We start from the raw sequence: 14,988 nt of genomic DNA on the forward strand, positions 1-14,988 counted from the left end.
GGAGGAGGAGGAGCTGGGGGGGCACAAATGAAGCCATTTCCCCCCCCCCATGCAAGGTTTGGTTCCCGCGGCAGCTGTTTTCCCAGAGACCCTGTCCTTCCCCCCACTCCTGTGCCCTTCCTGCACCCTGAGTCTCCACCACTCTCCAGCTGGGGAGATCCATCCTGCAGTTGGGGGGATCCAGTCTCCACCAGGAGAGATCTACTCTGCACCTGGGGCGATCCAGGCTCCACCAGGACAGATCTACCCTGCACTTGGGGAGATCCAGTCTCCACCGGGACAGATCCCTGCAACTGCTGGCGGCGAGGGGAAGAGAGAAAGAGAGAGAAGCCAGCTGGTTCTCCGCCCCCGCCTCCCTCGGCTCCTTTCCGCCCCGCCCAGCCGGGAAGAGCGCCTGGGAGGGCGCAGGGACAGGTGTGCCTCTCCGCCGGGCGGTGTTCCGCGCAAACCTGTGCTGGGCTCGCCCTGCGCGCTTCCGGGCAGCTGGCGCGCTGGCTTCCCCAGCAAAGGAGAGGCAGGTGGGCATCCGGGCGCGCGGTTGGAGAGGGGCACGCGGTTGGGGAAGCGCGCTGGCGAGGGGGGGGGTCTCTAGGTCCTGATTTGGGAAGCCCCCCCCCTTCCTCTGTCCTTCGCCTCTCGGTTGGAGGGGTTCCCCAAGTGGGGGTTTAGGATGGAGGGAAGGAATGGTGCGCCTGGGGGACGCGCGAGCCCTGCGCAAAGCTTTGGAGACCTCCAGCCCCTTGGAGAGGGCGGCGGCGCCTGCACCCCTCGTGGAGGGGGAGTCTTCTTTAGCCTCGCTTGGCAGCCCCCCCCCCGTTTGCTTTCCTCCTAAGAGAATGGGGGGGCTCCGATCTCTTTGGGGCACCCCCAATTCCGTCCCAGGAGAAGCCTTGGGAGGCATTCCGGAGGGTGCAAAGAAGGGGAAGGGGTCCCTTTTGTTTGGCCCGGAGAGAAATTGCAAAGAAATTTTCCAGTGGAACGACTTGCCACCAGACGTTGTGGGGGCTCCAACAGTGGAGGTTTTTGAGACTGGACCACCATTTGACTGGAATGGTCTAGGGCTGCTTTCCTGCTTGAGCACAGGGGTGGGCTAGATGACCTCCAAGGTCCCTTCCAACTCTGTTATTCTCCAGCTGCCTGAGAACGAGGCAGAAAAACAGATTTCCTGCAGGGGAGGAAGGGAGCCTTTTGAGAAACGGGAAATGAGATTGGCATGCACAAGAGAGCCGCGTTCAGTGAATGTCTGAATGCTGGGGGGGGGGGTTTTCTAACCTGGGTTAGCCTCTGCCAGGCCCCAACAGATCTAATCAGTGTCCCTTGAAAGCATTGGAAGGAATGCGGGTGGAGTTAACACAATACATGCTCCGGTCCTCTCCCTGCAGAGGTTGTGTCCCCGCAACACCCTTGCCCCAACCCTGTTCAAGGCAAAGCTGTTCCTTTCACACAACCAGCTCTCCAAGACTCACCCTCGGCTGTGAACTCTCATCAGTGTCAGTTCACGCAAGGCAGAGTGGCCTCCTTGTCCCTACTGGGTTAGAATCCCGCCGGGTGGGATCCTGATTCTGCCCCATCTGATTAAGAGCAGGGATGGGAGACCACCAGGAAATGACTCCGATTGGGAAGTTGAAAGTTATCCTGGAAAAACAGGAGAGCAAACCATGGTTATATTGCTAGCGAGGAAGCTAGCTGGATCTGCCGTTGGCAAGAATCCCGGTCTCTTCCTTTCCGCTCCAGTTAGTGTCCAACACTTGGCCATACTTACACGGTAGAAAATTAATATTTTAAATTGTTTTGCACAGAGCTTGGACAAAGAATGGGGGCGTCTTTCTGCTTCCCGAATGGCCTGTTTGTCATTTAACGCCGCATTTTCTCTAACTTGGGCACGTGAAGATGGATGGACTTCAACTCCCAGAATCCCCATTGGTGGGGAATTCTGGGAGCTGAACTCCCACCCATCTTCAAGGGCCCAAGTTGGAGAAACACTTTTAACAGCTGGATTACATCACTGCAGTTTTGCGATTTCTCCAGCTTGCAACGCCGCCGATGCTCTTCCCCTCCCGCAGGATTTCAAGAGGAGAATTTTGGGGTGGGATCTGGGTGTGCACAATCACAACTGCTGTTGTGCAGCAAGGATGGTCCCTAAACTGACTTCAACACCCGCCTGATGAGAGCTGTGTGCAGCTGTGCCTCGCCCCGAAGCCAGATGAACGCGGTTCAAACCAAGCCCAAAAAAGGCTCGGCCGATTAATCTCTTGTAAACAATGTTGGATTGTACACACACCCTGCAAATCGGACAGGGGGGATGTTGGTTTGCACCTTGCCTGTGCTTGCTTTAGTTCCCTCCGGTCTGCTTGGGGGTGCTTGGTGGAGGGTCCCAAAAAGTTTCTTGTGTTGAAGTGGCTTTTTGTTTTATTTTGGGGGGGGATCCTCGACCCCAGCTGTGAGATGACTGGGCATCCTTCAAACATCAGCTTTCTCCAGCTGCGTTGCCACCCTCCAGTTTTCAGCCTTGCGGGGATGCAAAGGTGCTGATCTTGAAACCGCTGCATGGTAAATATGCATAAAAATCAGATTATTTTTGCAAAATGGGTGAGCTCCGAGTGAGAAAGCCCTGGGTTTGTGTGTTTGTGTGTGGGTGGATGGGTGGGTGTGAACATCACAGTTCATCTTGGTTGCCCCAGGTAGTTTTGCTTTCTCAAAACGGCTTCTTCCATTCTGGACGAAGGGGGAATTGTGGATGATGGGGATGGTTAGCTGGGGATGATGGAGGTTGTAGTGTTCACTCCGGCTGCCAGCTGAGGAAACTCTTTTTTTTCCAATTTGCTTCGATTCCAGGGCCTTTTTTACTTCCTTTCCCCGATATTTTTCAAACATTTGGCACCGAACTTCAACAAATTCCATTTTTCCTCCTCCTCCTCCCTCTCCCTCTCTCTCTCTCTCTCTTACACACACACACACACACACACACACACACACACACACACACACACACAGAGTGAAAATCCTTTTCCAGCACTCCCCCTTCAAATCCTTCACTCCATTTTTTTTTTTAAAAAAAATATCTTTTTCTGGGGACAGTTTTTGGCTGCTTAATTGCCTTTAAGTTTTGGATGTCATGTTTTGTTCTGTTTTGATGAGCTTTAAAGTTTGGCTCTTCCGCCAATCAGCAATACACACACACACATACACACACACACACACACACACACACACACACACACACACACACAGCTGCCCAGCCAGCTAGCACAGAAGAGAAAAAGCAGCTTCTGTATCCAAGCTGGGCTTGCTGGCAAGTGACCTTCAGAAAAGTGGTAGGACAGGTTAAACTGGCCCCTGGGTTCGTGTGGGTGTGCAGAAGTGAGAGAGCGTGCACGCTTGTGCCAAGAAAAGCCAGCTTGCTCCTCCTCCTCCTCCTTCTCCTCCTCTTCCCTCTCCAGGTCCAGCTTTAAAGATCCGGTCTGGAAAATCCTGCCCCAACTTGTCCTTTTTCAATGCCAGATTCTGAAGGCTGACCTGGGTTGGTGTCCTTTCTCCGATACCATAAACCTTTATCTATTTCTATTTCTACTTTTATTTCTACTTCTATTTCTACTTTTATTTCTACTATGTCTACTTTTATTTCTACTTCTATTTCTACTTTTATTTCTACTATGTCTACTTTTATTTCTACTTCTTCTATTTCTACTTTTATTTTTACTTCTAGTTCTACTTCTACACACACACACACACACACACACATATAGCACAAAAACAGATGAATAAAGAGTAAAGCAGGAACAAAAGAAAGTCTCCCCCTCCAAAAAAAAAAAAAAAACAGGACTAAAGAAACAGTTCTTCCCTTTGAGTCCTTGTTAAGCCCCAGTTTGTGAGGTCTCACTTAATCGTGGCTATTGGCTAAGCCACGGTTCCCTCTCTTTTCCGTCCCTCTAGGGGTGTTCGGGATCGACATGGCCCAACGGCATTCAACCGCCTTTCCAGGGGACCAAGGTTCCCTCCTGGACCATCAACCCATCAGCAACAACGGCTTGTCTCCAGGTGGGAAACGCACCTCTGTGACCTCGTTGGAGGATGCCGGCCCCCCGCCCAAGCCCTCTCCCCCGCTCTCCATTCCGCGGTTGGTCGTCCTGAGCACGGAGAGCCCGGCGGCCCTCAAGGTGGGCACCCAGCAGCTCATCCCCAGGAACTTAGCCGAAGACCCCAAGTGCAAGCTTCCCGCCCGCCCCCAGAGCTTCTCCGATGGAGTGGTGGGGGGCAGAGAGGGGGCCCGCTGCGACCCCAAGCGCCTGTCGGCACCCAGCCTTTCCCTGGAGGACGAGTTGGACGCAGGCGAGGGGACACTGAAGCGCAACCTCCGCAGCATGTCCTACCGGGCAGCCATGAAGGACCTGCAGAACGGGGCAGGAGCCGAGCCGGTCAGGGCCCCGGGGGGTCTCAAGCCGGTGCTGGAAGACGCCAAGCCCCCCCCTAGCCAGGCCCCGGCCAGGAACAAGGTAGGTGAAAAAGACAGCGGTCCTAAGCCACCCTTTTCAGTGGCGTTGTCACTTTGAACGGCCACGAAATGTCGTAAGTCGAGATCTGCCTCTGCTTTATTTGTTATTATTATTTACTATTTAAGGTTTAACCTTCCATTCGATTCACAGTCTGGGACTGGTAAAAGTTTAACAGTTGATTCTTCTTCTTATTATTGTTATTACTATTATTATTTAAGATGTAATCTTCAGTTCGAAATACAGTCTGGGACTGGTAAAAACAACAGTTCATTATTTATTATTAAGATTTCATCTTCGATTCAATTCACAGTGGGACTGGTAAAAACTTAACAGTGGTTTATTATTATTATTGATTTAATATTCAATTCAATTCACAGTCTGGGACTGGTAAAAAACTTAATAATTTATTATTATTATTATTATTATTGATTTAATATTCAATTTGATTCACAGTGGGACTGGTAGAAAACTTAACAGTTTATTATTATTATTATTATTGATTTAATATTCAATTCGATTCTCAGTGTGGGACTGGTAGAAAACAACAGTGGTTTATTATTATTATTATTATTGATTTAACATTCAATTTGATTCACAGTCTGGGACTGGAAGAAAACTTAATAGTTCTAATCCTGCGCAAAGGCCTAAGAGCTGTTAAGGTAGCATCTGAATATATAGGCAGTTCCAAGTAGGGTGCTTTTATTGCAAAGTCAGAATATTCAGGTCTAATAAGTTCAAAATGATGATGATGATGATGATATCATGTTAATCTTCAATTCGCTGCAAGCCAAAGGCTACCCCTATTTGGTTGAGTAACGAAGCATCTTAGTTTCAATAAGCTCTGGTCCAGTTGCCCTGATTTAACCCTTTTTAGATCGGCCTGGCTGAACCAGGCAACGTGGGGTGGGGGGGGGACTCCAGCCTCACGCACTGACGGCAGATTCCCATCTTCCCCACAGCGGACTCTGGGGCGCAAGCGTCTGCAGCACCACGGCGGTTCGTTCAAAGACGGTGAGTCCCGCGCCGTCCCCTGCCTTTGATCGTCCTTTCTTCAGATGTTGAAAACTCAAGTCTTAAAAGTTGCCAACGTTGGACACGTCTGGAGGTTTTTAAAGAAGAGATCGGACAGCCATTGGTCTGAAATCGTATAGGGTTTCCTGCTGGAGCAGGGGGTTGGGCCAGATGACCTCGGAGGTCCCTTCCAATTCTGTTGGTTTGTTATGCAGACCTAGATTTTGCCCTGGGCTTGTGGTTGCTGCTTTGTCCCACCGAAGTGTTTTTGTGCGTTGGCCCGCAAAACTCTTTTGAAATCAGAGCATCTCTTTGACCGGGATGAGAAACTTCCTGACAGCGAGGACAATTGACCAGTGGAACAGCTTGCCACCAGAAATCGTGGGCGCTCCATCACTGGAGATTTTTAAGCAAAGACTAGACATCACCTGTCCGAGATGGTGTAGGTTCTCCTGCTCGAGCAGGGGGCTGGACTAGAAGACCTCCAGGGTCCCTTCCAGCTCTATTCTGTTCTGTTCTCTTTGCCAGACCCCCGTTTGTATCAAGAGATCCGAGAAAAAGGCCTCAACTCCATCAACCACGAGTCGGACGATGACCTCCTCGACCTGGACGCCATTCCTGAAGAACATCCGCCTGCCATCGTGGTGAAAAACTACCGTCCTGCTCACGCCACCTGGAGCCAACAGCCCGAGGTAGGGAAGGGCGAGACGAAGGCGTGGCACCAAGCTCAGAAACACAACACAGGCAGCACAATTCTCCCTCGGCTGAGTCGATATCGACCCGGTAAATATCTGCCCATCTTTGGAGACACCAAAGGTGCAAAGGGCACCTGACATGCAGAGGGAACACACAGTCACACCCACACGCCCACACAGACACAGGCAAACAAACAAAACACGCACACCTGATTCTTTCCCATAAGCCCCTCTTCAGGAAAAGAGAAATTTGAGGAATGGCAAGAGACTTCGCCCGTTTGACTCACTGCCTAAAGCAGCCAGGAGGAAACGCGACGTAGAGTGTTGCAATAAGCAATAAGTCCAAAGAAGCTTGGAAATTCCCGGATCTGGGGGGGGGGCTGTGTAATTAAACACACACACAAACACACACCCACACCCAGGTGCGCGATTGCCTCTGATTTAGACGCAAGCTGTGGGATCCCTCAGAGGGCAGTCCTTGTTTCATCGTTTGTCCTTCCATTTGTTCAGTTTCTCATGGAATAAAATATTACTTTAAAAAAAAAAAACTTAACTCAAACTTTCCCTCCAACCCCCCACTTAAATTTTTAGGGGGGATGAAAGGATATTAATTTCAGATTGGCTATGATAATTTGCAAGAAAAGCAGAATATAGGAATTAAAGAATTCTAGAATAGAATAGAATTACAGAATACAATAGAATTATAGAATAATAGAATAGAATAAGAATTAAGAAGAATAGAATAGAATGGAATTAAAGAATAAAATAGAATTAAAGAATAGAATAGAATTACAGAATACAATAGAATTATAGAATAATACAATACAATACAATACAATACAATACAATACAATAGGTGTGGACCTCACCTTTCCAGATGTGAACCCTTCACCTCCCCAGAGCTGAGAAGTGAAGTGTGTACATCTGGAGAGCACAAAGCCAAAAAGAGCACTTGAAGGCCTCTAGAAGTTCTAGAACTTCTTGAAGGCCCCTTGGTGAGTCCTGTTGGGAGAAGAAGCTGGACTGAACTTCCACCGCATGGATGGTCCTTCTCAAAGTCCATCCCCTCCCCTCTCCTCTCCTCTTTTTCTTTGATGGTCTTTTTCATCAGCCCCACAAACGAGGAATTCAGAGATCAGGAGAACATTTCTTGAATTTGTCTTCTGCAGGTCCTGGAAAGCGGCATCTTGGACTGGATAACCCCAGAAGAACGTAAGAGGCAAGAGGTAAGCAAAGGTGTAGAAACCAGGGAGGTCTTCTTGAGAACATGGCAGCATCTTCTGTGTCCTTTCATGGTCTTCAACCCAACTCAACGTTCAAAAGAAGGCTTTGGTCATCTTTTGGTCACCAGGAGAACCCTACAAGGGCCAAGCTATAGAAAGATGGGGAGCCAGCCTGGAGAATTCTGGGAGTTGAAGTCTATCCATCCATCCAGAATTCTGGGAGTTGAAGTCCACCCATCTTGAACTTGCCAAGGTTGAGAAACCATGTTGGGTTTCCACACAGCTTCTTTTTTTAACTCCAATTTAATGATGGTTATGCCATATCTAAGCCTACACCTTTGCTGCTTCTAGCTTAGGCTTTGCCAGCAGATCAAGCCGGCTTCTTTCTCCAGCCTCGACGCACAGCCAACAAGCCATCATTTGCCCACCTCCTCTCCATCATCTCTCCATCTCTTCCCCCCCCCCCCAGGCCATCTTTGAGATCATCACCTCCGAGTATTCCTACCTCCATAGCCTCACCATCCTGGTGGAGCATTTTCTGAAATCGGCCAGCCTGCGCGAGACCATGACCCAGACCGAGCACCATCACCTCTTCTCCAATGTGGGGGACATATTGGCGGTCAGCAAGAGGTCGGTTGTGCAGAGAGGGAGGGGGGAGGCATGGGAACCCCAGGTGGGGCGTGGTAGAGCGGTCATCTCGAATGACCTACCCGTTCAGATCCCTGCTAGCGAAGTGTCAAGCTCGAAGCCTTGGATATTGCCAGCATTATTGCTTCTCAGCTTGCCAATGCGATAGGCGGGAGGAGAGGAGGGGAAATGGAAGTCAAGCTGTGGGAGCCAAGGATGTTTCCGCAGATGTTTGCCAAGCCACGGAGACACTTTCTCATAACAATATTTTGACCCTTAATTGGACAACGGTGACCTGCGCTAATAGAGGGAGGGAGAATTCTATATTTTAATGATAGTGGTTTGCGTGGGAAGAAACCATAGCTGGTTTTGCTTTCATTCGTGCCAAAATGGTGTACTCAATAAAGTTTCGCATTCAGGGATGGCACCGTCTCATCGGTGCCTCTTCAGTTGGGTTTGTCATGCAGAACCTCGATGCTTAGCTTCATTGTAGGGTGAGTTTCTCACGAAGTGTGTTTTTGGGGCGGGCGGGGTTATCTAGCTTTTTTGAGGACTTGGAGAAGAGGCACAGAGAGTGCGTGGTGATTTCCAACATCAGCAATGTAGTGGAAGCGCACGCCTCCGGACACTTTCACCCCTACATCATCTACTGCTCCAACGAGGTCTACCAGCAGAGGACCCTCCAGAAGCTCTTGTGAGTTGGGCTGGGACCATCTGCCCTTTGCTGACAGATGCTACAGGCCGTCCTCGACTTAATGACAGTTTGTTTAGCGACCGTTCGAAGTCGCAACGGCACCGAAAAAAGGGACTTATGGCCAGGTTTTTTTTTCACACTGTATAAACAAGTTTCAAAGTGATGGTTTGCAAGCCGGGAAATAAAGGCAGGTGCTGGTGGGATTTAATGCTTCTCCAGAAGGGGATCCTGAAGTGGCTTTTTTTTTGGCTGGGGGGGGGGAGAAAAATCGATCCCCCTTTTTCCAATTCTGTTTTTAGAGCCACCAACGCCGCCTTTAAGGAGTCGTTAAAGCAAATTGAACGGATGCCGGAATGCGGCGGCCTGCCCTTGTTTTCGTTCCTCATCCTCCCCATGCAGAGAGTGACCCGCCTGCCTCTCCTCATGGATGTGAGTAAAACTGGGGCCGTTCTGCCTTCCCATCGCCAAACCTCCGGAACGAGCCGTGCTGCTAGTCCTCAGTGAGGAACGGTTCCGGCCTCAAGCAGCCCTAACGGGTCCCATTTTGCTTGGCTCCATCCGTCACGTTCACTCAGTAGGAAACGTTAAGATCCTGCTGCAGTCCTGAGTGTATCGCTTATAAGCATTTTCATGGAATCTTACGGTAGGAAGGGAGCCGGGAGGTCATCTAGTCCAGCCCTCTGCCTAAGACAGAATTTTTTTTAGTTCCAGGTTGCAGAGTTTAGTAGAGTAATGCTAACTGTACAGTTAAGACTTTATTTAATACATTTGAACAGCATTAGCAGAGTAAACTAAGTAGAAACTGGGAAGGAAGGAAGGAAGGAAGGAAGGAAGGAAGGAAGGAAGGAAGGAAGGAAGGAAGGAAGGAAGGAAGGAAGGAAGGAAAAGAGAAGGAGGGAGGGAGGGAAGGGAGGGAGAGGAACAGAGAAAAAGGGAGGGAGGGAACTGACAGTATCTAGGTATGTTATTATGGCCTTCCCTTCACCCATTATTTATTTTAGCTGCATTTTTTGCCTTTTTAATGCAATTTGTGATTCCCCCTCCCCCCCTTCTGAGTCAGCTAAGGGGCTATTGCTTTCTGGAACTTAATCAACTACATTTCCCAGGATTCCCTTCTCCATTGGCCAGGCTGGACCCACCTGTCCTTCGTGTCCTTGAAAACATTTGGGCTGGTTCTTGACACCCTGCGCCAGAGGTGTCCTGAACCCATCAAGATCCCCCCCAAACTAGGCACTGCAAACATCTGTAAAATGGGGAAGACGTTGGCCCGAACCCTCTTTTTCCATTTCAGACCGTTTGTCAAAAGACCTCGGTGAAGAGCACCGCGTACCGAGCCACCACCCAAGCTTTGAAGGCCCTCAGCAAGGTGAGACCTCCAGCATCTGCGGGAAAGACGGGAAATGGCTTTCTTTGGGGCTAAATCGGCTAAAGCTTTTGGGGAAAAAGAAAGGGAAAGGGGGAAAAAAAAGTCTTGCTGGTGCGTGGTGACTTTGGAGAATACTCACCCCATTTGAAGAAGAAAAAAAATGGGAGTTTGGCTTATTTTTAAAATGGGAATTCAGCTTATTCTAAATTCTATTCTTCCTATTCTATTCTATTCTTCATATTCTATTCTATTCTATTCATTATTCTATTCCATTCTTTATATTCTATTCTATTTTATTTTGTAATTCTATTCTATTCTATTCTATTCTGTATTTTAATATTCTATTCTATTCATTATTCTGTTCTATTCTTCATATTCTATTCTATTCTATTCTGTAATTTTATTCTATTCTACTCTGTATTTTATTATTCTATTCTATTCTATTCTTAGTTTCTGTTTCTCCTCTACTCATTTGACTTGTGTTTGTCCTTCCAGCTGGTGAAGAGGTGCAACGAGGGAGCCCACACCATGGAAAGGACCGAACAGATGTGTCATTTGACTTGTGTTTGTTTTGGAAAAGCCTGGTGAAGAGGTGCAACGAGGGAGCCCACACCATGGAAAGGACCGAACAGATGTGTAGTTTGCAGAACCAGCTATATTTTGGAAAAGCCAAGGTAAGCTCTGCCCTCCAATAAGGTTCTCTTAGCCTCCAGCTCAGAGGGGACCTGTCATGACAACCCTTTGACCAGCAATGGAGGAAGGCCTTCTGCCTTGAGCAGGGGGTCAGACTAGAAGACCTCCAAGGTCCCTTCCAGCCCATTCTCTGTTTTATGGTCTCTGTGGGCAGTTTAGTTGTCCACTTCTGGGCTTCACAGTTGACCCAAACTTCTGCCTCTTCCAGAATTTCCCCTTGATCTCAACTTCTCGGTGGCTGTTGAAAAGGGGGGAGGTCTCTCTCCCCCCGACAGAAGATGGGGGGATTTTTCGGAAAGGGTCTGGGCGAGGAAGCTGCTACCTCTTTGTCTTCAATGATGTCCTGATCATCACCAAGAAAAAAAGGTGAATGCAGAGATCTGGACTGGGTTGTTTTTTTTATTCTCCCAGCGCATCCATTCGTCGTGAATTTATAATAATATTTTAAAAATGTTTCGTTAATAGTAACAGCTTTTTCCCACTCGCCCCTGTGTGGACTTCATTTCCCAGGATGCCCTGTGTGGGAAAACTCCCAGAATCCCCTCTCTCCCCTTGGAAAAAAGCTTTGTTTTTGCAATCCTTTCTCTCGTCCGCCGCTCAACTCTTTCCCAACTTTGATTTTTTTTTTTCTTTCCTCCTCTGGATCAGCGAGGAGAGCTACTCCGTCCTTAACTACTCCATGTTGGAACATCTCTCGGTTGAGAAGATCGAAACCCCAGACAGTCCGACCGGCCTCGGCCGCAGCGGCTACCTCTTCCGCCTCACTTTGCAAAAGGACAGTGAAGGCAAGTCGGAGGAGGTCATCCTGGCCGCAGAATCACGGTGAGTATTCTGAGCAAGCAAAAGAGTTGGAAACTGACCGGTCCTAAAACAGTTTTCTGCTTGCTTGCTGAAATGGCCTCTTTCCCCTCTCTTGCAATTGCCGGGGGAGGGGGGTCAAACCTGCCCTGTCCTTGACTGATCTCAGGGAAGTCCAGCTTGGTTTTGCAAACGGAGAGGAGGCCACTAAGAGATCCCAGAGTAGCTTGGGAAGTTGAAATTCAAACCCACTTTGAGACACTGCCGTAGTGGTGGATGTTATTCTGAATTAGGGAAAAGAGAGGGGAGTCTTCCAGATTCTCCCCCCACCCCCCAAATCTGGACCCAAAGCCTTGCAAAACATTGCTAAAATTCCGGTTAGGGTTTAATTGCATTCAGACATGCCCACAAACCCACCCTCTGCTCTGTGCAGAAGCGACAGGGCCCGATGGATCAGCGCGTTGATGCACCGAGAAGAAAAAGAAACCAGCACAGCAGAGAAAGGAGGTAAGAACAAACAAAATCTGAATTTTAATCTTCGGTGCCCGGACGAAATGAAAAAAAAAAATAGCACATTTAAAAAATAAAATACAATGTTTTGTGCCTCCTAATCCACATGTTCCAAGCAGTGATGCCCCCCTTTTAACCCAGATCACGCTTTGTTAAAAATCACAGCTTTGGGAACTCTTACCAAACCCGTATAAACCATCAATTTTGGCTTGCGGGATCCCAAGAGCTGAAACTTGGCCCAATGCAGTCATTTTTGGGTGCTGAGCATAACGCCTTTTCCCTGCCTCTAGCGACCCGAACATCTTTTTTAAGGGAAGGAGATTGACTCCTAAGGAGGCCCAGATGTTCATTTGCAGCTGGTTTTGCCTCGTTCATCACTTGCGCAGCCACGTAACTGACTTGCTTTGTCCAAATGAGAGTTGAGTGCAACATTTGGAAAGCTGGAAAGAATCCCTTGTTTGGAAAAAAAAATTAAAATCGGCCGCTTAAGCCCGTGCGGGAGAGGCTTCCGGCCCAGGGATCTGTTCTCTGCGAGGCGAAACTGGAGTGTGAGAAGGATTGTGATGTTTTGGGACACTCTTGAGACGTTCCTGACCTTTTGTTCTCGGAGTTTAAATAGAGGAATGTCTGCGAGAGGAAGATAGACCGTCTTGTCTTCTCCGTTGCAGAAAAGCAGGCTTCGTGCTCCTTCTGCTGGTCATTCGTTGCATTTTTTTTTAAAAAAAGAAAAACGTACTGACGCTTTGAATTTTTCAAAATGAGAGCTGCGCCTCTCAGAGTCTTTGGCATACAATTAAAAATATATTGTTATATTGTCTAGCATTAATTCATACTCTTTTTTTTTCCCCAGCACTCCAACAGGTAGAGATCACCAGAGCTTATCTGGCTAAGCAGGCGGACGAGATTTCGCTCCATCAGACCGACGTGGTCCTTGTCTTGAACAGCGAAGAGGGTGAGGGGCTTTAGAAAGACCACAGTCATGCAGGCAGAATGAATTAATTCATTTTTTTACCCGGAATAATATTTTTTATCTGTTATGCAATTAAGGGAGGCTACGACTGATCTCCTGTTCTAAAAATTAACATTTAAAAAGACAATTGAATGTGTGTAAAAGGGTGAAGTGATAAAAGAGAAGAGAATATAGAAGAAAATATAGAATAGAAATAGAATAGAATAGAAGAGAAGAGAAGAGAAGAGAATATAGAATAGAGAGAAGAGAATATAGAAGAGAAGAGAATATAGAATAGAAATAGAACAGAACAGAATAGAAGAGAATATAGAAGAAAATATAGAATAGAAATAGAATAGAACAGAACAGAACATAATAGAAGAGAAGAGAATATAGAATAGAAGAGAATATAGAATAGAAATAGAATAGAATAGAGAGAAGGGAATATAGAAGAGAAGAGAATATAGAATAGAAATAGAACAGAACAGAAGAGAATATAGAAGAAAATATAGAATAGAACAGAAGAGAAGAGAATATAGAAATCGAATAGGGAGAACATAGAAGAGAATATAGAATAGAAGAGAAGAGAATATAGAATAGAAATAGAAATGAATAGAATAGAATAGAATTACAAAACAGAATAGAACAGAAAATAGAATAGAATAGAATGCAGAATAGAATAGAATAGAATAGAATAGAATAGAATAGAATAGAATAGAATAACAGAGCTGCAAGGGACCTTGGAGGTCTTCTAGTCCAACCCCCTTTTAAATCACTTGTTACATGGAGAGCTGCATCCTTCAGCAAAAATTCAATTATTTTTTTTAACCTGTTACTCCTTCTCCATCTCCTTCCAGGCTGGTATTTGGGGGAGCGCCTGCGGGACGGAGAGAAGGGCTGGTTCCCGCGAGCCTGCGCTCAGGAAATCACCAACCGCGACGCCGTCGAACGCAACGTCCAGCGCATGGAACGGCTGCGCATCGAGACCGACGTGTGAGAGGTCGGAGCGGGTCACGCCTTGATCCCGGCGGATGCCGAGGGAATCGGAAGGTATTTCAAGGGCCCAGGGGACTGCCAAGCCAGAGGCTGGACCACGTCTCTTCCTCCTGGACCGAACAAGGACTCCATTTTTGTTTTTTAATAAACTGGATTGTAGGAGAACCACTGCCTTAAAATCCACTTTTAACTCTTCCTGCCAAGAGCAGCACTTCAGAACGGGTGCTGCACCCTAAAAAAAGAGGTCGGCAACTGGCAGCCGTCGGAGAAAGCCTACCCTTTATATATATATATTTTTCTTTTAAACCACAGAACAAGACTCACTTTTATGGCAATTTTTTAAGGCTCATCCTATCTTAAATCTGCTCCCTTTTCCCCATCATTCCCCAGGGCTCCCTTTTTAGTTAATATTCCCAAGAAGCTTCTGTACTAAGAGCCCCACCGTTTAATCCTGTACATAATAATAATGTTTTTCCTCCGTAAACTGTTCAAAGATTTCTACGACACTGTGACTGATTCCCTTTCTCTTGTCTACACCACAGCCCGATCCTATGGGACCATTGGGTGAGCTGTATACGATTTTACAAAATGATATTCTTTGAATAAAACTAAGTAGGGTTGGTTTTTTTTTCACGTGGCATGGCTCTTAATCTCAAACTACCACTTGGGAAATACAACTTTTGGTGAAGATTGCAAAACTAAATGGGCTGGTTTTGGGTCTCCCCTTTGAAGTGAACCCATAAATAATTAGAATAGAATAGAATAGAATAGAATAGAATAGAATAGAATAGAATAGAATAGAATAGAATAGAATAGAATAGAATAGAATAGAATAGAGAAAGAAGAATAGAATAGAATAGAATAGAATAGAGAAAGAAGAATAGAATAGAATAGAATAGAATAGAATAGAATAGAGAAAGAAGAATAGAATAG

The 14,988-nt window shown here is 47.1% G+C and overlaps 1 protein-coding gene across 3 annotated transcripts; it reads left to right on the top strand.

The window, feature by feature from the left end:
• Positions 1-382: 382 nt before the first annotated feature.
• ARHGEF16 (Rho guanine nucleotide exchange factor 16) lies at positions 383-14,688 on the top strand. 3 transcript variants are annotated; one of them, XM_039367562.1, is made up of 16 exons: positions 383-518; positions 2,439-2,550; positions 3,934-4,493; positions 5,453-5,504; positions 6,033-6,196; positions 7,369-7,425; positions 7,892-8,052; positions 8,591-8,743; positions 9,043-9,172; positions 10,035-10,109; positions 10,691-10,783; positions 11,011-11,168; positions 11,451-11,624; positions 12,034-12,107; positions 12,961-13,062; positions 13,917-14,688. In XM_039367562.1, exons 3-16 carry the CDS (start codon positions 3,951-3,953, stop codon positions 14,054-14,056), a joined length of 2,076 nt encoding a protein of 691 aa, XP_039223496.1. In that variant the 5' UTR covers positions 383-518; positions 2,439-2,550; positions 3,934-3,950; the 3' UTR covers positions 14,057-14,688. The 3 variants fall into 3 exon arrangements, with proteins under 3 accessions (XP_039223496.1, XP_039223498.1, XP_039223497.1); XM_039367564.1 differs by lacking the exon at positions 8,591-8,743; XM_039367563.1 differs by lacking the exon at positions 383-518 and having other exon boundaries at positions 1,291-2,550.
• Positions 14,689-14,988: the final 300 nt, after the last annotated feature.

Source organism: Crotalus tigris, unplaced genomic scaffold, assembly GCF_016545835.1.
Source record: "Crotalus tigris isolate CLP2741 ecotype Arizona unplaced genomic scaffold, ASM1654583v1 scf7180000020588.15403103151:6194809, whole genome shotgun sequence".
In the NCBI taxonomy this organism is placed as follows: Eukaryota; Metazoa; Chordata; class Lepidosauria; order Squamata; family Viperidae; genus Crotalus; species Crotalus tigris.

Bases quoted from the DNA above. Each gene is read 5' to 3' on its own strand.
- ARHGEF16 (XM_039367562.1), top strand. From the start codon at position 3,951: ATGGCCCAACGGCATTCAACCGCCTTTCCAGGGGACCAAGGTTCCCTC. The intron at 10,110-10,690 runs GTGAGACCTCCA...TTTTGGAAAAGC, and splicing joins CTTTGAAGGCCCTCAGCAAG to CTGGTGAAGAGGTGCAACGA. The intron at 11,169-11,450 runs GTGAATGCAGAG...CCTCTGGATCAG, and splicing joins ATCATCACCAAGAAAAAAAG to CGAGGAGAGCTACTCCGTCC.